Raw genomic sequence first — 22,669 nt, forward strand, 5'->3', positions numbered from 1 at the left:
GACAAAACCTGCTAAGACTTTAGTTTTTCAGAGTGAGGTTTATTCGCCCAGTATATGTGTCCCAAATGAAAAAGGCCTCTGTGACTCTTACAGAGTTGGGCAAGGCGACAAAGGGGCAGGGAGAGACTGAATCAGGAGGTGCTTAGGTTCAGTAGCCCTAGATTTTACATTTGTAATTCCTTTCATGAATTACTTTCCACCAACTTCCCTTGAAAGTTTTCCAGACTTGAAATATTCTGGATTCTCCCTATGGCTGTATATTTCCATACCAAGTGTCCATGTTGATATGCTTTGCAAAGGTCTGTGAATATGTTAGGATGTCAAAATATCTAGCCAAACGCTATAGAATCTTTTAACAGCTTTTAGGATTTTGAAGGAGTTTCAGGATATTTAAAGTATTTTTAAAATTTTGACTCATAGAACCAAATTAATTTGTAGGAAAGAGAGCTCTTTTTTTTTTTTTTTGTTAGTAGCATATTTCTAGTGCTTGTGACTGTACAGCAAATCCTGAAAATGAGACAAAATGTACCCTAAAGCTCCACACTTGGGAGGCACATAACACTGAGTAAATGTTGTAAATGTTTATGGTAATTTCTCATCACTTTTAAGTCAATCTTTTGGTTATATAGGTCTGATGTGTAATTTTCAAGAAATACCTTTGGCAATATGAGCAATGGATTTATTCAGGATGAAGAAGATGACTGTATAAATCTAGCTTCTGTGTGTGCATCTGAAGTTTGGCTTTGCAGTGTGTAACTTATTTAAATATATGTGTATTTTTGCCAAAAACCTGTTTTTATGGGATTTTTTAAAAGCTGTGGAATCCAGGCTTCCTATTAATTTGTAATTTTTAGTATTAAAGAAAATGCCTCACAATATCCTCATGGTGTACTCGACTTCCTTCAGGAACCTTGGAACACTTTATAGACAGTAACTAATGCACCTCCTCATAGAAGAAGAAGAAAAGAGATATTTTATTACACACAAGCTCTACAAGCTACATATTAACATAGCCTTAAAACACACTGGATGTGATTTGAAGCAGCGTGTGTTCTGACAGAGTAAAGAACGAGCTGGTTTAACTGATCCCATTCAGGATACATTTGAAGGTTAAGCAACTACAGATCTCGGCTAATCTCTTGTAATCTGCTGTTACTAAATGGATGTCTACATGCACGTTCATAGCACACTGCACATGAGTGCTTAGGAATAAAGTTTTCAAATTTTTTCATGTCAGTTCTGCTGGGAGGAAGCCATGTATCTGTTTATTTACTTCTACTTCCTAATGAGCTTTTTTGAAGAAGTTCTTGGTTTTTGTCCTTCACAATGCACTTGCGTTTACCATGGCAGAAGTGATGGCACTGGAACAAGGTATATATTTTATTATTTGTTATATAGGGCAATTTATAAGAAAAAGTGTTAAAGAAATTGGAGATAACATTTTCATACGTTGCCAAGTAATTCTAGAATAGTTGAAATAAACACATGTTTTACACTGATGTTCTATGGCTAGCAGCATTCCTGAACAGGAGCAGATGGTGATTATGGCTTTGTACTTGGCAAATAGCTACTCTAAATCTTCATTTTTTGCAGAAGGCAATTTCTTTCTGCTCCTTGATTTTCCTGCTGTTGTAATGTCCTTTCCATTTCTACAAACTACTTAACTACTGTAAGGTGGATCTGATTTCAATAAAATACAGTAGTTTGTTATTTTTTTAATCTAGAGTAAATAATGTAATTTTTGATAATAAGGAGGTTAATTTGAAATGTGGTGACCTGGTATTATCATGTCAATTTTAGGAGGTACTCTTTGTCATTGCTACTTACTGTCACAGCCTATCTGGTATAAAGCTGCATGAGGAAAAAGTAAAATAGAGGAATCTAGAGAAAAGGGGGAGAAAATTAGACTTACTGAGGGCAGGGGAATCTTCAAGCTAGTATGTGCAAACAATATACCCCAAAGAAATGAAAAAGTATACTGACACCTGAAAATGCTGAGAAATCCATTTCACTGAAATCAATTGGAACAGAAAGTTCTTAGCATCTCTACAAAGCAAGTAATTCATAAGTAGACATCAGAAAGAGAGAGAGAAAGCTCTTCTTTACTCAAATATGATTTGGTATATTTTGAATTATCAGTCCATTCTGAAAGGTAAGTATAGAAAATGCTTTTAATCTTTATCATACAGAAAAATTAGATTAGTAATCCTATATTCTGAATTTTAGTAAATTAGATGGCATGCAGTTCCCACCTGAGATACATGCATGCATTATTCTTTATACAAGGGCTTCTGTTTTTCAGTTGTCAATAGAGCGAGGGATGCACAGAGGACGGTGCTTACATGCTTTAGAATAAAGCAAATCTAGATTTCATGTGAAAGAAGGATCTTTTCTGTTTTGTATTCTTTTTCTCTTTAGAGACTCCATGCTTGTGGAGTTTGTTCAGCTTTTAAATGCAGAGAGTTGTCCTTCATTTCTGGTAGTAGTGTTGCAGAAAGTAATAGCATTTGCATTTAACTCTGAAATTCAAATTTCTGATAAATAAATGCCAGTATCTCTCTCCTTTTCTTTTTTCTTTTCCCCTGGTGCTAGGTCTGTACTCTGTAATGATCCTGACATGTATGAAATCCCTGTGAATGTTCCTGTGGATACTGTAAAACTTCGAATAGAGAAAACTGTCATACGAAGGATTCCAACTGAAGCCTTTTACTACCTAGTAGATCTCAAATACCTGTGGGTAACTTACAACTGTGTAGCCAACATTGATATCAGCAGCTTTTATAACTTGAAACTACTGCATGAGTTACGGCTGGATGGTAATCTGCTCTCAACTTTCCCTTGGGAATCACTGGCAGAGATGCCCAACTTACGGACTCTTGATTTACACAACAATAAAATGACCAGCATTCCTGCTGATGCTGGCCGGTACCTGAGAAACCTCACCTACCTGGACATATCCAGCAACAAGCTAACCACCTTGCCATCAGACCTGATGGACATCTGGCCCCCCTTCTCAGGAACTGTCCTGTCCAAGAACACAGACATTCTGGTGACACAGAGAGTCATTTTGGGTATGTTAAACAGCCTCTCTTATTCCTTATTAAAATGTACCTATATGTTAAATTGCAAGTGAGAGCAGGTGGGGGACCAGCCTGGGATTCAGGAGAATGGGTTTTATCTAGGTCAGTCTTCTGGTTTGCTCTGTGACTATTTATTTATTTATTGTTGGTGACAGAAAACCGTAAAACTAAGATAGTGACCTCCATGTATGTTGATATCTCACGATTATAAAACTTGAGAGAATCCAGTCTATGTGAATATGGGCCATATGGAGTATTCAGTAGCCATATAAATGCAGGACTTACACAGTGTTTCTGGTGACATTTCTGTCATCTCTGTATGTGTTCTCAACCGTGAACATGTCCATTTGCGGCTGTTTTTTCCCAATGGCTCACAAGCCAAGCAAGTAGCTGGGAGCTGATGCTCAGATAAAGCCTGTCCTGTGACACAGTGCTGCAGATAGTGTTGGTGGCTCAAAAAAGGGCAACTCTGCTCCCTCCAGGACCCCCGTTGACCTTGCATTGTTTTAAAGGTAACTGATTATCCTGAAGTTTTTCCCAATTTACATCTTGAATATGAGAGAGAGTAGGAAACTGATCCCTACAACTTCAAGGTACTTTTTAGAATTTTTAAGGCAAGTATATAAGAATGATTTGGTCACACTCTGACTTTTTTAATAATTTTATCCATCTCTCTATAGTACAATTATATCAGTTCTATTTGTGGCTTTGTGCTGTATCTTACACTTTCTCTCCACTTCTCAGTCTTACAGGTACTCCCTTTCTCTTCTGCTGTCTCAGAATTTAGCTGGAACAGTTCTATCAACAGTGTTCTTTTCTGTCACTGTTTACATATAAGTGCTTGTTTTGACTTTTTTTGTAGTGTAGCAAGCGGAAGGGAGGAAAACCAGCTGGCTGTCTCTACTGCAGTAGTTCTATAAGCACTGGTAAAGATCAGCTCTGTGTTGTACTGCCTAGTATTTCCAATTTCTTGATCGAAAGCCCCACTATTCAGTGTTCATTTGTTCAGCTGTTTTGTTTCACAGCAGAAGCTGCAGTTTGAAACTCTCATTTAAATGAGATTTTATATAAGTGACTTAATAGATGCAAGTAGGCTGAACAACTTATATGCACGCAAATTGTAGGTTTGCAGCATTAAAGGATCTTTGTTTATTCAGGATTAAAAAAAAAAAAAAAAGAGAGAGAAAGCTGTAAAAGTAAGTCCATCTCAGTATTCCTTTCCCTGTCCCCACACTGAAGGCTACAAGAGGCAGTAAAGTAAGAGCTGACTGTGCTAGATCTAATCCTCCTCGTGATCTGATGAGGGAGTCCCAGGGGTTAATTGGTTTCCTTGTCTTACACGGCCCTCACCACTTAAAAAATAAACCAAAAGAAACTAAAAAAAACCCCAAACACCACACCCTCCTAGCATCTCCTTCCCCCTCCCCCCCCAAAAAAAGAAAAATCAACAAACCAACGGAAAGAATAAACACCAAAAAATCCTAAAACCACACGCACACTTCTCTCTTCCCCTCACCCCTGGCAACCATCTGCATGCTTCCTTAGTGCAGGCACATTGCCAGCCTCCTCTAGTCCTGGAAAACCCTCTAGTGCCAGCATTGAGTTCTTTAGAGACCTGAGATGTGACCTTTGGACCATTTTCTGTTATGAACTACAAATGGGTTTTAACACAGATCTCCAGAGGGACACACACTGTGAGTTTAAACAGCACTTTGCTTCTCTTTTATTTTTAACTGTTAGGTGCTAAGGAAGGTGCTGTGCAGCCATTACAGATTTGTATCTGAGAATGCAAAATGCCAGGTAGTACTTTTATTGTGTTGCGTTGAATAAATCTGCCTTATGTAAGCTATGAATTAATTAGCTGAATTTTTTTTTTGTCGTTGGCATCATAGCTTTCTGATGAGTATATCCCAGTGAAGACAGACAGTGCTTGCTACATAATAAACTCTGTAGTGAGTAAGATAGTCCCCTTCCTCTGGAGATTTGACAGTGCAAGGCTCTTTATGTCATGGGTTATTTTGACAAATTTACTTAGTCTTCACTGAGTGCTAGTTTTGTTTTATGTATTGCAAGTTGTAGTTACAGCACTCACACTCACTGGCACTGTTGATGGACTGCTACAAAGCAGTTGTTTTTCAGGAACGAATGGTTGATAGAAATTATCAGGCTAGAAAGATCACTTAGGAGTTGAGATGTCTCTGTAATGCTCCAACCATCTCTAAGGAGAAGTTGGCTTGTCTCTGACACTCCTGTCTCTATGTGGCTTGTTGGAGCATGAGGGAGAAGAAATGTATCCCATAGATACTCTCCACCTCCTCTGAGTTGGAGATAAAGATCACAGAGATATGTGATCAGGAAGGATCACATAGGATGCAGATCCAGAGGAACTGAGCCCTTCTGGTAAAGTCATAGCTGTTCTTAAAGCCTGTGTCCAGACCACCCCCATAGCCTCCTGTGGTAACCTCCTCCAGTGCTTATCTATCAGGATAGTGAGAAAGTTTCTCTTAATATCTAACCTCAATCTCCCTTACTACAAACTAAGCTGATTACCTCTTGTCCTACAGGAGATGGACATACAAAAAAACTAATTACCCTCTCTCATAGTAATCTTTCATGTTTCCCTTCCCTGTTTGCCATCCTAACTAATCACACAGATTTTTTTTCACCAGTTGCTAATATAGTTAAAATAATGTGAAGGCTTTTTTTGATTGGTGGGGGTTTTTGGTGGCTTTTTTTTGGAGGAGGTGGAGGGTGTTTCTCATTTTCTACCATAGCTATTGGCTCCCTTTGGACTCCTTTGAGTTTTAAAAAAACATGTCTCCTAAAATGTGATGCCCACAATTGCATGCTTTCATGCTTTGATGCTCAAGACTGTCCTGCGTAGTTCAGCTATTCTCTGTGAGAGCACTCACCCTGACCTATGTACCTACTTAGAATGGTAACTGCAGCCAGAACTCTGCTAGAAGATGGAACCCAGAACAAACAAATACTGTTTTTGTCTAGTCAGGGAAGCAGCAGTCAGATTCTAGTTAGTATTGTGTCTTGAGCTGTCATCTCTCCTCGTTCTGGCAAGATAAGATTGCCACTTGTATTTCGTTAAAAAGATCAAAACCAGCAAAGCCCCAAATTCAGATGTTTGTGCATATGTATTTTTTAACACCAGCAGGCAATTTTATCTTCAGTGTCTTCACTGAGCATCAAGAAGGTTGCAGGTAAGAAAAAGTTCAGGTTCCTCATGTTTTTTTCAAGGACTCTTGGAGGAGCCAAAGACTACTGCCAGGGGACTGACATGTTAGCATCTCCTTGTTCCAGTTTATAATCTCTGCACTAAGAGGTTTGGATTTTTTAAATACCTCCCTCTGTATGATGTTCCTCCGTGTGTGCACTGTGCTAAATGAAAGTGGGTTAGGGAATGATTCCTGGCCTTATGACCAAGTGGCCCACTCTGGTTCTCATCCAGTTTAGGGCCAGCTCTCTTTAAAGCTGGCTGTCCATTCCACAATTTGTAATACTTAGCCCTTGGTTCTCTGTGGGCTCTACAGGACACTGCAGTGACTCTGAAATGTAATTCCGTGAATCAGGGGTGCTTTTCCTTCACTCTAACCTGCCTGAAGTAATGTGGGAATTGCCTTCAAACCATACAGCTGTGGTCTTGTAATATAAAATAGCAGGGGTATGTTGTATGCCTTATGGAATGATAGGGTGATAGAATAGTTAGGAGGTGCAAAGCCTACTGCACTTACATTGGGGGCACCAACAGGACAGAGAGAGCCACCCTTGGTGTGGTGTCATCCGTAAGCCTTTCAGGGAGCAATCCTTGGAGTGCAAACTGTCCCTGGAGCTACATCTGGCTTTGTCTTGGAAATGCCCTTTGGAACAGCTAAAATAAAGCCGTGAAGTGAGCCGACAATTAAGCAGTGCAAATGATCTAGGGAGCAGTGTGTGAATTCTAGCCCTCTCTTGGTTACCTCTGGAGCCATAGCCTAATACTTTGATCCAAATCACAAATGAGTTTCAGCACTGGCTGCTGTACAGAGATTAACATTTCTGGTGTGAATGATGGCAGCAGCATTTTCCATATTGTGTACTCTGATGAGTCACAGAGAGGAACAGAGGAGTCCAGGATTTAGTAGAGTAGCAGTTAGACGAGATCTTGCCTCTGTTGCACGTAGAGGTGCCAAAAATTTGGAATGCTGCAGGTCCCTCAGGCTCCCAGCTGGGCCATTGGATAGATACTTCTTTTCCTGAATATACTCCCTAGCAATTGCCCTGTGCAGAAAACACTGCAACACAGTGTTGGATGTGGACTTTAGAACCATGGACCAAAATTGGTAGCTTCAATGGGAAAGAGCCTTGGTTGGGTTGACCCAAGCTGTGGTGAAAATATCTATCAGCTCAAAACTTGAATATTTTGCATCTTGCCATTTTGCAGCAGCTGAAAAGCAGTTACACAAGTTAAAGTCTGAGTCTGGTTACTGATTTACAAAGTAAATTTTGCTCATAGCTATTTCAAATGCTAAAGTCCATATTGACACAGCACGGGGAAAACACTACTTACTGAGAAGACTACAAAAATGTGCATGGACATATACATGTATTTGCTGTTGTACATGCAAGCATACATATAAATGTGTGACAGTAAATATAAAATATGCTAAATCTAGAAAGATAAAGGTTTTTAGAGCAATTTATATTTAATATTTAATGTTAAAATAACACTGCATTGGTATATTGCAATGCATAAATATTTATCTATATTTGTTTTGCCTTGGCTAGTATTTCTTTCTCAGATCAACAAGCTGCCTTAATATTTCTACAAAAGAATTCAGCGTTTGTAAAGATTTTCATCAAAAACATGTGCCATTGGAGACTCATTATTTTTATTTTTGCTTCTTAAGTAATTAAGGGGATTCCATTTTATTCCTTTATTAAAGTTCCCTATTCTTTTCCATTTTCTTATTTTTTCCCCTTTTTAAACTTTTTCTTTATTCTTTCACATGTTTGTTCTCACTTCTACCATCTTGTAAACACAAACTGTTAAATTTCAGAATGCCCCTCGTAGTTTGGAAACTAGGTTTACATCCACATTTCTGTTCTCTCCAATATCTAACTGAAATATAATCAAATTCAGTGTTTATCTTTGCTTCCAACTCACTAGTGCTTTCGTCTTTTCATTTTGGGAATTCACATGACTTGATGCTTTACAATGGCTAAAAATAATGTGAATGCTGTCAGATATTGGCAAGACACAGGTAAATAGAAGGAATGTGCTGTGGAGGCAAGGAAGGAGCTCCTGTAGCTGTATATGTTATCTGTATTTATGTAAGTCCTGCTTTTTAGCCAGTTCCACTGGGAAGCAAGATGGATGGGGGAGATGAGCTGGCTAACTGATGTAACACTCTCTTTGCACTACACAAAGTAGTAGAGCCGTCTGGGACTACAGCTTTACTCTGAAGTTAAAACCAGGATTTCAGAATGACCTGAGATGGCCAAAGCTGTGTCCCAGACTGGACTAATCAAGCATCCAGTCTAAGGACTGTTCATCTTTTCTTCATCATTCCTTTTATTTTGTCAATTTCCGATACTTACTTTAACAACTTGGGTTTTCTTCAGGACACTGCAAGAATAAGAAAGCCATGTCTGTATAAATATTAGGAAAAGTTCCCTCACTGAAAGGATGGTCTGGGGAGTGGTGGAGTCACCAGCCCTGAAGGTATTTAAAAGACATGTAAACGTGGCACTTAAATATATGGTTTAGTGCTGGACTTGGCAGTAATGGGTTAACAGTTGGACTTGATGGTCTCAAAGGTCTTTTCTAACATAATCATTCCATGATTCTATTTCAATAACAACTTTTGAGTGCTTTGAGTAGGTTAGAAACAGTAATAAACCTCTTCCTTTCCTGCAGTAAAGTTTGTAGGATGCAGAAAGCTGGCAGAAATATTTTCTATAGCGTTTAACATAACAGAGAATCCGCTGCCTAGTATGCGGGAGGGGAGCTCTGCTGGTGCTGCAGATCTGTCCTGATTAATGCTGCGGGCCCAGAGTTCCTGCTCTGCTCCCTGCTTGAAGCACAGCTGACCCCTGCTTCTGTCCTCTAGATAGCACAGGGGCCATGCCAGGAGTTCACAAGCATTTTTCACATGCAGTGTTTGCTCTGGAGGAACTTCAGCAGTTGAGGCCCCTTGTTTCATGGGAATCCTGCTTTCCCTCTTATACCTTAGGGGAGTTCAATATTCAAATGCTCATATAGTCTATTTCTAAACAGAGTGAGGAAAATTGACCCCTTATAAGCAAGTGAGAATGAAAAAAAAAAAGAATATTACAGGAGTATTTTCTCTAACTACAAGCTTCCCTAATTGAAAAAATGAGCGAAACTAATTACATGAATGTGCTCGATTGAGCAGAATTTTTATAAGCACAAACAGCTGATGTGCCTAGATATGGAAAACACACTTGGATGGCATCTCTTTTCCTTGTGAATTTATGTGTGAAGATAATAGGCAAAATTTTCATATTTTGGAGGTGTTTGGGTTTTTTTTTGTTTTTGTTTTTGTTTTTTAGGAAAAGCAGTTCTGATACAGTTTTCTTGACTTCTCCTTCTCTGTTCTAGCAAGCAATAAGTAGTGAATAGATGTAAAATCTCTTCTGTCTGGAAGGAGTGAAATTGGATTGTGATGTCAAAGTCACGGAATCTCTTCAGGTCAAGTCTTGTTTTAAAGAGTGGGGATTAATTGAGATTCACCACAGTTTTAACCAATCACTACCATTGTGCTTAAAATAACCTAATCTTGGTCTGGTGATAAAAGGAAGCAGTAGTTAATTATTCATGTATTCTTTCATCTGTACGTTTTTTCAGAACAAAACAAAGCATTTTTCCATTAGCTGTTTTGATAATTCTTAACAATACACACAGTAGGTGTTTCAGGCTTTTTTTTTCTTGTAATATTGGTTTGACTTTTCTGTTGAGCTCATCAGTAAATTAAATAGGGAGGGGTTCTTACATACTATCCCTTGTTTCAGACTGTATTTATTATTAGTACTCAGATGAGAAAGGTATGCTCAAAAGTATAAGTCAAATGAGGAAATATTTGAATACATGAATGGCATGCTGTGTGGCATTTTACCTGGTGAAGTCACTGTTGCTCTATGAAGGTCAACATAATGGAGTAATAAATACCAGCTGAGGATTTAGACTGATATTCCTTAGAAATGGGTATTTTCTTTCAACATATTACGTTCACAAAGGTGGAGAAGCCTCTCACTCAAAGACTGGAATCAAGAAGCAAATGTTATGGCCTCTGACAGAAGAGAGAGAGAATTCTTGTGTACCCTCATAAAAATATTGTAGTCATCAGGGGGTTTTGTGGTCCTTCCTATTTTCTACTCCTCTGCTATTCTTTTTATGAACATATTGCAAAGGCTGTACTAAATTGAAGCCAGACTTCTAACAATATTGTTACTTAGTTCAGAGCCAGATAAGAATTTTATTGGCCTAAAACTTTAGCTTTTATCCTTTTTTTTTTCAAGGGACAGAGATGTTGACATAAGCTCTAAACCCTTAAATCATCATGTTCTCTGCAAGCATTGAGAAAAGGGTCCTAGAAGATCAAGATGTAAAAGCCCAAACAAGGACCAAGAGCAGAGGAGAGTGACAGGAAAAAATAGTCCTGAGAAGCTGTCTTTCCAGAAGGCACAGGCAGGTTAAAATGTATTGTCAGTCTCAAGACATTTTTTCCAAGCATTTTTTCCTAGATAAATAGTAAAGTTAAGCAAAGGTAGTGCTACTACATTACTATGCTCCTGTAAACTTCTGTGAAGAAAAGGTCTAGCTTAATAAACATTCACACTGTTCTTCCTCACCTCTGAAAATACTGCCCCACCAGTCAGCTGAACAAAAAAGACAAATTGAAAGAGAAAAGATTAACTCAGAATAGGTCCACAATCGTCCTTGATTGTACTTTGCGGTAGTCATGCATCACACTGTAACCACAATATCCATGTATTGCCTGACAACATTTTTTTCTTCCCCCTCTTTCCTCCCTGCTTCAGGTTTTCAGGACAACCCATGGTTCTGTGACTGCCGCATTTCAAAACTGATTGAATTTTCCAAAATCGTGGACAGCTCAGTTGTGCTTCTTGATCCATTGATTTCGTGTAGTGGACCTGAGAGCCTGGCAGGAATCTTGTTCCAGAGAGCTGAGTTAGAGCAGTGTCTTAAACCATCTGTGATGACATCAGCAACAAAAATCACTTCCCCTCTGGGAAGCAACGTTCTGCTGCGCTGTGATGCGACTGGGTACCCAACACCGCAGCTTACCTGGACTAGGTCAGACAATATACCAGTGAACTATACAGGTACAATTGCTCTTTTATAGGAAATGGGAGAGCCAAATATTTTTGGGTTGCTTGTGCTTTGAGATCGTTGTAATGAGTAACAATGGACCTTGCATTGCATCAAGTTGGCAATTGTATCTGTGCAACAGCTGTTATGAAATTCTTTGTCTAGTTCTTGGTCTTAACAGGTCCATCAGGCTGTTTTGATTCTGGATGTGGTGTATAATAGCAATGTGTATGGAAGGGAGAAATGCATGAAGCAGGGGAAGGATAAAGAAAAATGGAGATTGGGTTAGTTGGGCCCTAACTCAGAAGCTGAAAAGCAGAAAGGAGAATTTGTTGCTGAAATTTCTGTTTTGTTTCAAAATGTTCTTGTTAAAAAATCCATGACTAAGCCACTTAAATCTCAGCTTTGTAAACACAGGATTTTCCAAATTCATGTTTTCTACGTTATTTGCAAATTTTTCAAGGCTGTCATTGTCTGATATCATTCTAGCTGCTGTGACAGATATTTATGTAGTAACTTAAAAGTAAAAATTATTTCTTGCTAATGCCAAGTGGTTAGCAGTTATCATAGGTCTGAAGAAGGTAATAGTCCAGAATACTGAAATATCTTAAGATAAAGGTAATTTCCAATAGTGTTCTAAATGGTCAGTATGGTCAGTGTCACTTGAAGTCAGTGAGACGTATTTAAGAGTCAATAGCAGCTTTAAGACATTTGATTTTGCTTTATGTAGTTGTGTTTTACTTAGTGAAACTGCAAATTATGTTGTAATTACTCCATTCATTTTCATTTTGACCCAAGCTGATTACTTTTATTTAATAATAGAATATGACTGGGAATTCCATAGTTTGTGTTGGAAGTTTGATTTGGTTTTGGGCTTTTTGTTGTTGGTACTGTTGTTTTTTTGTTTGTTTGTGTTTTGTTTTTAAAAGTTTAATATATGTGATTCCTTTTGGCAGAAATAACTTAGGAGAAGAAATAGTCTAATAATGTTTACTTTCTCTTTAACTCCCATTCATAATACTTTTTGCATTTTTCTGTAGTAATTCAAGAAACTCCTGGAGAGGGTGTCAGATGGTCCATAATAAGCTTGACAGGAATTTCATACAAGGATGCAGGAGAATACAGATGTAAAGCCAAGAACTTGGCAGGAATGTCAGAAGCTGCTGTTACTGTCACAGTGGTTGGTGTAGTTACTACAACTGTGTCACCACAGAAATATGGAAGGAAGCAAGAGGCTGAGAGACAGAATACAACTCAGGAGGAATCCAAGCAGGAATCCGAGACGACAACCACACCCCTTGCCACTACACAGAGCACAACCACAGCACTGGTTAGCACTGAAAGATCAACGAGCATCATGTTTGCTGACAAGAAGCAACCCAGGCCCATGTTTGATGGAAAGAAAAATTCAAAGGCTGTGACAAATGGAAACAAAAAGCAGACTGGGGAGATAAGCAAGAAAGGTGAAGACACTCCATTGAATACAGCAGGTATGCCTGAGCAAAACATCACTGTGAAGAATCTTAGAGTGATCAGTGAAACTGATGAAAGAGTGACCTTAACTTGGAAAACTGTCAATGCCACAAGCAACTCCGCAGTGACTGTATTGTACTCCAAATATGGTGAGAAAGATATGTTGCCTCTGAGCACTGATTCTAACAAAAACAGAGTCACAATTGATGGTTTGCAACCTAGTACTCAATATATGGCATGTGTCTCACCCAAAGGCGTGCCACCTACAAAAGAACAATGTGTTATTTTCTCCACTGATGGGTTAAATGATGAAAGCAGTTCTGAGTTTTCTATTCTGATAGTGGCCAGCAGTGCAGCATGCGTGGTTGTTTTACCTTTGATATTTTTTTTACTCTACAAAGTTTTAAAACTTCATATGAAACCAAAAAGTGCAAAGGAAGCTGACCTTGCAAAAGAAACCTATGTGAAATTTGAAACACTATCTCTGAAACCTCGAACAGTGAGTGCAGGAGAGCAGCTCTGGGCACGGAGGTACACCGATGAGTCGGAAAGACTTCTCCTTTGCTCTAGGTCAAGCATGGATTCTCAAATGACCTTCAAAAGTGAGGGTTCTAGGTCAGAGTATCTGTGTTGAACATGAGTGAGGGTGGAAATGGAATAAACAATAGGTAAAATTATTCCAAAATGATGATACTGCATCTGGAAGCAGGTTGATGCTAAGTCGTGGTCAGAATATGATATCTGATATAATACAGTCTACTGGATGTGTAGAGTGGTGAGTAGGAGGGAGAATAGAAGAAAAATATTACCTGTTTATTTTCTTTTTTAATGTTTGTGACTTTGGGTGTGAAGGCATGATGTTCTTCAAAAGATAAATACAACTTTGAAATGGTTTCCTGGTTAAAAATATTATATTTCCTGTTTTTATTAAAATGTTCTGTTTTCTCTTCTCTCATTTTAACATATGATATCCCAATTGCATGTATCAAACACTAATCACAATCTTCATGAAAGTGATGTACTTAAAAATAGAAGGAAAATAATTTAAACTACTTCTATTGTGGTCAAAACTTTATTTGAAAATACAAGTTTTTTCTGACATCAGCTTGTGCTTTGAGATGTCATGCAGGTCTGTTTGTACAGTATCTTGGATTGAAAGTGTTCTCAGGTCAGTGAAGACTGAAGCTACGTAGCCACAGTGTATGGGCTCTTGAGAGGTACAATACACATCGTGTTGTCATTTTGCAGATGCTGTTGCAAAGGGCAAAGAAACTTCTTTAGTATTCTGAAGCTCAGATAAGATATTGTGAGTAACTCTGAGAGAGACACTAGATAATCATGTTATTTTACATCAGATGATCTTTTTGCAAAATCTCAGCCTTAGAATTTTCTTGGATGCATCTGTCTATATACCTCAATTTCAGAAATCTGTCCAGAAAATTTCGTGGTACTGTGTAATGCCACATGCACTCTTATAGGACTATATATTACACAGATATTGCACAATATTATGTACTATGCTTCAGTAATATAATACATTTTGAGATACAGTAAGAGGAGGTTTTGTCCCCAGGTCATGCTGGGTGTGAGGTTCAATGAGCACAGTGAAAGTTAATTGTGAGTGTGCTTCCTAATGTTTAAAAAATTACGAATTAACAGTAATAATGAATTCAGAGTTGCCTATTAATGATAACAAGGAATTGTCTATTCTGAGGCTGCTTTTTTGATGCCTGAAGTAAATAACAGAACTTTTATTGTTTTAGATTCAGATATTATGGTTAGAAGTATGTATGAATTGTGAACCACAGTTTTTCCTAAAAACTACAACTGTGTTGTTTTCTTGGACCTTTCTATGCCTAGAGGAACTATTTGTTTTGCTAGGAAATAGGAAATTGTAATTTTCCAGAGGGAAAATATTACTCAAAGCTACAAACCAAAGCTTAGTTTGTCAACTTCAAAACAGTGGCATTTTTCAATGTCACTAGTGTAGGATTAAATTTTACCTGCTGGAATGCTGATGAGCTTATCTTGTAAGGCATAGATTAGTGAGAGGAAAACACTTTGTCAAAAAGCGTCCAACATAAAATCATGTCAGGAAATGAACACACTGAAAAACCTCCATAGTATCTACACAATGGTGTTCAATGACCAGGACTAGCAGAATGAGTATTTGAGACTTTGGGAGCTGTGGTAAGGAAGCAGATGAGATGTTCGAAAGTGCAAAATTAGCTTACCTGCTTAGAATTCACCTTGGTGTTCCTTTCCATGGTACTAGAATGTGTGGTTAAAAATCAACCTTTCTTTGTTTTCAGTGGATAATTTTGACTGCAGTGAAAATGGTTTTAGTCTTCTAAGTGGAACATTTTACTTTGACTTTTTTTTTTTTTAATTTAGGATTTTTTTAGGGAAAGCAGATTCTTTTTGTGTCAAAATCAAGGTTCGTCTGACAAGCAGTTAATGATAAACTGATATTTTAACAGGATCTGAAGTGTTTAAATATTTGCCTTCTTTCTTCCTTACAGATAGTATAGCTGGTAGTTGTTGAAGATGTTTCCAATTAAAAACACCATGTTTGTCATTAAGGAGAGCAATTGTATTAGCATTTATTTTTTAATTCCTGGAGAATATTTGATTTCAGGTTTCAAAGCTCTGCAAGAAACCTGAATCTAGTTCTGGAGTTCAAAAGTGCTATTCACCTGACTTGTAGGTGATACATCAATATATAGAACTGAGGTGGTGCGCAGTTTGTTTGAGAGAGCTCTCTTATGAATGTAAACCTTTTGGTTTGACTAATCCTGGTGGAATTAGCATGTCCTAAAGTTAGAAATTAATCATGGACTATCAATATATCAAAGATGGAGTTTATTATAAAGGGCATGTTCTTTGAAGAAAACACGAGATACATGGTTTTTCCACAGTTCTTGAGACAAAAGAGTTACATAACCCATATGCTTCTGTACCTCATGTCAAAACAGCAAATTTGCTGAGGATGTTTGGCAGGAATTTGATACAAAGGCCAAATCACACAATAAAAGCATGTGCACTGCATCACCCAGGATTGGTTTAACTAAAGAGCTGAAGAAATACTTCTGCTAACAGATGCAATTTTTTATATTGTCAGTTGTTAATGATGTGATATAAGTTTTGTCACCCACAATAATTTGTATAATATCTTCTGAAATGCAATACTGAATCAATCATCACTATGAATAATGATGACTATAGTCTATATTTGCCTGGTAGGAGAATTTGTAGAGGATTTAATCAATGTTTATGTATCGCCTTTCATATATTTTGCACTTTGTTAGCTCAGTTCATCCTGCTTTTCACCAAAAAGGTTAGACCTCTTTTTATACATTACCTACAGTGGGTGTGTCAAAATTGGATGGCAAATGAAATAACTGAGTAATGTGAGCTGAATTCTAAATAGAGCTCACTTTTACTTAGAGCTTTAGTGGGCCTTAGTACTTAGCATACTTATCCATAATCTTGGCTTCAATGTGCACTTACTAAGCTAAACTCAAGGCATCCATGCATCTATTTTAGTCCTTGCCATTGCTCACAGTGGATTTTGTATTCCTTGCACTATCATCAGATTCTCATACTTTTCTCAGACAGGAAATTAATTTCATGGATACCATGAAAATGTCTGTAATAGCAAAATCACTCAGACTTGGACTACATCTAAGAGGCTAAACAAAGGACATTTTAAACTCATTACCTTTTCAAAGAAGTAATTAAAATAGAAGCTGTTTTGATGTGAAAATAAAAAATTGTTTTTATACAAGACACTGTGTTTGCCTGACCCTTTTGTCTTTGTTTATAGCTTTAGAAAATATGTGATGAGTGTAGCTGTGGGGACAAGAAGAAATTTAAAAAGAAATGAGAATACAAAAAGAAGGCTGAGAAACAACAGAAGAGTAATATCCTAGAGAATGCTGTGACTGTGTGCCACAAAGTCTTTTGCTTGCAGTTCTGCTGTGTACATGGCAAGGGTGCTGGGGCATCTGCAGACAGGTAGCTGTAAAAGGATGGATGAAGATACTGCCAGCTTATTGCAATGATTGGAGCTCTACATGTGCCCAATTTCAACAAGGTGGGGGGGCAGCTATAAAATTGGAGTGTGGAACAAAGGCACCAGGGGAATTTGAAAAATGTACTTGAAGCTGTTCCTAAAGTCTGCCTGTGTCTCAGTGAAAGCTGTGAAAGCTTTTTGGAGGACATTGTCTTTAAACTGAAAAAAGGGAAGCAAGTAGCTTACGAAGGTATTGCATCAACAGCAATTCCGGCTAGGCTGTGAAACCTAGATATAATATACTGTCATCCATTGTGATCTATGATTTTCTTTTGAAAATAACCAATTTGTTAGATTTGTGGCTAGGAGCTAGACCAATTTGAATTTCCTTCATGGTCCCAGATAAGATTTCAAAATTAACCTTTTAAAAATTATTTTATTGGGTGTAGACTGGAAACATGCTGACCTGGATGCCTTCCGTCACAGAATTAATTGCTTTGCTCTAGGTGTAGAAAGCCACAGAAGCTTCAGGTTAGCACTGTCACTTCCCTTTGTTGAATATGAGAAATTTTCAGTAGAATAGATGCTTTCTCTTTTCTTTACAAATCACTGAAATTTTTTTCCTCTGAATTTCAAAGGATCAAAGTTCCCTTCAGAGTGGAGGCATGATTATTGTGTCATTTTTATATATCTGAAAGACTCTCTTGCTAAACAGTGGGAAAATCAAGCTGAAATGTCAGTCTGAAATATCCTAGCAAGGAGAGATTTATTTTTTTTTACAAAGCTGTATTAATAATCAGTATTCAAGATAGTAATCTTTTCAATCAAAAAACCAGAAAGCAGCTATGAAGAAAGGGATATAATATTTCCCAATATAGAAGTGAAAAATATGCACTTTTCCCCAATTGTCTATTTTTTATGAAGTAACATCCTAATCTTGTGTTTGGAAAGAATGTGGAATTACTCAAATTATTGCAGCAAGTTCAGTAGCACCTGTCAGGTATATATTTTAAGTATATTGTTCTAACTTCAGGTCTGGTATTTTTGAAAGACACTTGATTGGCTTAAGAGTATTATGAAAGGATGACTGTACAAACAACTATAACCAGCCTCTCATACTAGTGGAATATCAGTTTACTGATGATGTGTGAATATCTACATTTTGCAGAAGATGGTCTGACAAGAAAATACTTTATTCTAAAATATGGTGAGCAATCAAATATTTGGCACATCTTTTTTAAGGAGGTGTCAAAGGAATTCAGTCATGGTGTGAGTTTTCTTTTTTTTTAATAATGTTCTTTTATGGAAGTGACTCAGGTGACTGAGAGAGGACTTGGTGGAATGCTTATGCCTAGAAAAGCATGTTGAAATGTGTTGTCTTACTCTCTTTTAATACAGGAGAAAGGAGCTTTATGTGTGTGTGTATTGAGGGCAGGAATAGAATATTCCAGGGTTGTTGCCTCAGACAGAATTCAAGCAGTTTCTTCTAAGGCTTTTGGTATGGACAGCTGGTACTTGAGAATGCTACTGGATTCAATGGAAAGTAAGAACAATCCAAAATGACAATTACTAGTAGACTCAATGCAACTATAATTTGTTGCTTGCTCAGTCAAGTAAACAAATGCTCTGTTGATATATTTTTAGTCTTTTCATTCATTTAGACACGCAGTTGTAGGAAACCTTTGGCATCCTCAAACAAATTTTCTAATACTTCAAAAAGTAAATTTACAAACAAATCTCCAGATCATGTTCCTGCTTTACTCTTTCTCACTTATTCTTTCCAGTTCAATATTGTTTTGGAAAAGAGGAACAATATGTATAGTCTGCTTTGTATTATTTTCCAATCTCTAAACCAATGACACTCTTGTCAAAGGAAAAGGAAATTAAATCCAATAATTGTAAGTACCTTTTTCTCTAAGAACCTGATTTAATTAATGATGCTGAAATCTAATGCCATGGGCTGGTCAGATGGACTTCTGAGTCATGTATCTTGAATTTTGTCTTGCTAATATTTTGCCAAATGTTCGAACCTCCAAAAATAACTTGTACCAATTATATTTTTTGTTTCATAGCCCAGTCCCTTGTGTTTAAGAGCAGCCATCTATATAGAGCGTGGCAAACTAAATTCACAATAATATTACTTTCTCTTTTGATATTACTTTTCTCTTTGTATTTTAAATTTATCCTTATTTGACTTCAGTGTTAAACTAAACTTGTGGTGTACTGCTAGCTTCAGATTGCACATGAATGGCATTATCCATGACTATTTTTCCAGGGCATGCTCTCAGATCTTGAGTGACCTGTCCTGGTTTCTCACTGATTCGTTTGAAAAAGAATACTGCTTGGTGTATCTTGTTCTCTAGCACAGAAGTGACGTGGTGGAGTGATTTCCTTCTTGGTGAAGCAGGAATGTGAAAACAGGAATCAGAACACTCTTGCTTGTTCTGAGCATCATGCTTCATAGCTGAGGATCAGAGAAAACAATATTCTGAATTTAATTTGCCATGCTCTATAGCTAGCTGCTTGCCATACTCTTATATTGTCCTCTTTCTCCCTCTGTGATTTAACTTCCACATGAACTTAAGCACTGCATTTTGCAATTGTGGTGTTTGCCATTGTCTCTGGATTGCATCAATATCCCCAAAGCACTCAATTCTTGGAGTTCTATGTCAATCATTCTGAGTTCAGCCAAAAATCTGAGCATAGCATTTTTCAGTAGAAGATTGTGCAAAATTATTTCTCAGCATTAGGAGAGGAAATCTCTAGAATGGCAGAGGCATATTTTCATGCACAAAAGTGCTGCTTATTTGTTCCTTAGCTTGCTTGAGCATTCTTTACTCTTTGACAGAGGAGCAGACATTCCCTTTGGATCGGGTAATTAGGAGCAGAAACAATGCAAACAACGTTTTTCTCAAGCCAGAAAAATAACGGTCTTTGTTCTGGCCAGGCACAATGATTGAATAGACATTATGTCCAGTAGCTATATGAACTATTTCTTTCAAACTGTAACAGGGACTTCATGAGGAGAGGTAACTAATAAAGTCCCTTGTTTATTGATAGAAAAAAGTGACATTTTTCTCATGTCTTTGTCAATGACTTAACTCTAGAGATTGCCTGAATGTGAATTGATATAGACAAAAGTTTGGCCTGTCACAAGGTGATTAAGTTTTCAATTTCTCACTACTGAAGATCCATGTAGAAATGAAATCTGAATCAAATTCTAGGAGAGAAAAAATAGTGATTCGTAGAGCTCATTGACCATCATAAGGAAACTAGAAGAATGGTCATGAAAGTTCTTTTAAGGGGTGATCAGCCAAAAAATATGCCAAAAAAAGGAATAATGGTTAAATAATTGCTCTTTTTAAAATAAAAGACTGGAGAAGCCCAGAATCAGCAGATGAACATTTAGAAAGGCGGTCGCTACAAGCACAACATAAATGATAATTTGGTGGCTGGAACAAGAAAGAATAATTTTTAGTGTAATTATCTGTGTGCAAGTCTGCCTTGAAAGAGAGCACTAACTTGGCACCTGATCAAACACAGATTCTAAACTAAGGAAAAGGCTGTGGTGGAGGGGAATGCAGGAGTAACAAAGAAGAAATTCCTGCTGAAAACATGCAAAGAAGATTAAGTAAAACTTTCCTGAACAGTGCACAGTTCCCTGAGTGGAAGGACCTCATTCACTATCCTTGGGCTTATAAAATCATGGGTAAGAACTGCAAGCAGAAAGAATAGTGACAATTCACCAGTTCCAATAATGGATCCAGGAAAGATCTTCAGTAGAGTTTAGAGAAATCTGGTCTGGGGGACAAAAGACTGTATTGTTGTATGTGATTTTTTCCATTATATTTGATATTAATTCAGAAGCTGAGGTAACTGCTTTGCAACAAGAGTTGTGGATGGGGAAAACCTGGACTTAGGCTGAAGGAAGGAAAAAGGTTGGCTTTCTGAGTCTGATGAGTCTACACAGGAAAGAAGCCGTTAGATTGACACCTTTGACATTAACAGATGCTAACTGAACTGTAAAAGTTAGATGGGCCACATGTTAAATGGGAAAAGCTAGAACAGAATTTGATGACAGGTGCCAGATAGAAACGTAGTTGGAGTGAACTTGGACAGCGCTGCCTAAATGATTTTCAGTCTTACTGAGTAGAATACTGAAACAGAAGAGAGAAATAAGATGTGTAGGTGATGTACTTTTATTGGATCTGTTATACTCAAAACATATCCTTGCATGTCTTTCTGATGCTTCCCAGTTATAGTAAGCTCTGGGCAGAATGAGTTGACAAAACTTTAGCTATAGGAAGCCCATTACAGTACAAATAACTTGTGATTCACCAAAAGGGCAGGGGAACAGGCTTGGAGGAAGTCAAAGTCAAATGTCACCACCTAAAAATATAACTGAAATGATGAGATTTCTTCCTCTGAATGTCTGGAGTAAATTCCACAAAAGGCCATGCTCTTTATGAACTGCATGATGCCAACCTTGTGTGGGCTGGGGATAAAACATAGGAATAGGTTCTGAAAAGATGCTCTAAAAGATTTATTGACCACATCTTGGGAACTGACATTTGACAGTATTTCTGAGCCCACAGCCATTTCAGCAAATGCCAATAGCTCAAGATTTAGTGGGGTAGTACTCCAGTTACAGTGAGATGAATCCTGTCACACGTTGTTTCAGGCAGTGTTCAGACACCAAGAATAAGTTTGCATAAATAGCGAGAGTGTCTGGTGAGAGGTTGGGAATGCAAGAGATTCAGAAGATGCTTCCACATCTTGATAATTTCAGCAATGTGACAGGTAGATCATAAGCCACTTCTGGTATTGATAAAATAGTAATAGACAAAGTGCCCTTTATTAATGTTTTGAATCTATCCCAAAAAATATTATACCAGAAAAGTCTGAAAGGCTGACTGACTGTCTATTCAGAAAACCATAGATGACTGAGATTTTCAGCATAGTAAAGGAGCCTGTGGAGATGCAACTGAATGGTCTCCTTTTGTCACTGTATGAATCAGGTGCGTATAAATGAAAACTATCTGTGATTTTTTGAACTGGCCTCAATAGCCATCAGGGACTCGTGTTCTGCCCAGCACTTTTCTGCAAGAGAGAGGAGCTTTTTGTCTATGTGCAGGAGTTTCATAGCAGTTCCACCATCCTCAAAGTTCAGCAGCTTATGAGAAACAGCCCTGCCAGCTGCCATAAAGTCTCCAGTCACAGAACTTAACATATACACTGCCTAAGTAATGATGCTGCAGAAAGCAAAAGTGACTGTCATTCACAAGGTAGCACAACAATTCCTTCTTTGGTGCTGGCTGACTCCTTTTTCTAGTTTTGTAGAAATACTGCTTCTTGGTAACTCTGCAATTCAGCTGGTCACAGAAAATTGCTTTGGGTTCAGTGCTCCAATCTCAAGAGTGTTACTTCAAGCCCTAACCACATTGTCTGAGTGCTGACTTCCAAGAGCTTTGCTGTATCAGAAAGACTTTTTCTTCCCCCTGAGCTACTGAATAGTGACATTACTTCTATGAAAACTTCAGTGGGTCAGTCGGGAGAAATCCGGACAACTTTGGACGTAAGTTCTCATGGTAAATTAATCTATATTAAACACATGAAGCTAAGATATGGCAGCATTTTCCTGCTTGAACATTCGTCTGAATTAAACAGTATGTTTAAGCTGATGGGTCCTGGTAAAACCACAGTGATGTGAAAGAAGAATGTTGTCATTTATTCGTAGAGGGTGCAGCTGTAGCAAAA

General features: G+C 37.8%; 1 protein-coding gene across 1 annotated transcript; it reads left to right on the plus strand.

Annotated features, from left to right (window-relative positions):
• Nucleotides 1-978: 978 nt before the first annotated feature.
• Nucleotides 979-16,637, plus strand: LRIT3 (leucine rich repeat, Ig-like and transmembrane domains 3). The gene is made up of 4 exons (XM_064652094.1): nt 979-1,371; nt 2,593-3,071; nt 11,133-11,438; nt 12,465-16,637. The coding sequence occupies exons 1-4, from the start codon at nt 1,256-1,258 to the stop codon at nt 13,529-13,531; spliced, it is 1,968 nt and encodes a 655-aa protein (XP_064508164.1). The 5' UTR covers nt 979-1,255; the 3' UTR covers nt 13,532-16,637.
• The last annotated feature ends 6,032 nt before the right edge of the window (nt 16,638-22,669 follow it).

This window comes from Pseudopipra pipra, chromosome 4 (assembly GCF_036250125.1).
Source record: "Pseudopipra pipra isolate bDixPip1 chromosome 4, bDixPip1.hap1, whole genome shotgun sequence".
NCBI lineage: Eukaryota > Metazoa > Chordata > Aves > Passeriformes > Pipridae > Pseudopipra > Pseudopipra pipra.

What these genes read in the sequence shown, in the direction of transcription:
- LRIT3 (XM_064652094.1), top strand. Translation starts at nt 1,256, where the DNA reads ATGTATCTGTTTATTTACTTCTACTTCCTAATGAGCTTTTTTGAAGAA. An exon ending in AGTGATGGCACTGGAACAAG is followed by an intron (nt 1,372 to 2,592) that starts GTATATATTTTA and finishes CCCTGGTGCTAG; the next exon opens with GTCTGTACTCTGTAATGATC. An exon ending in TATACCAGTGAACTATACAG is followed by an intron (nt 11,439 to 12,464) that starts GTACAATTGCTC and finishes ATTTTTCTGTAG; the next exon opens with TAATTCAAGAAACTCCTGGA.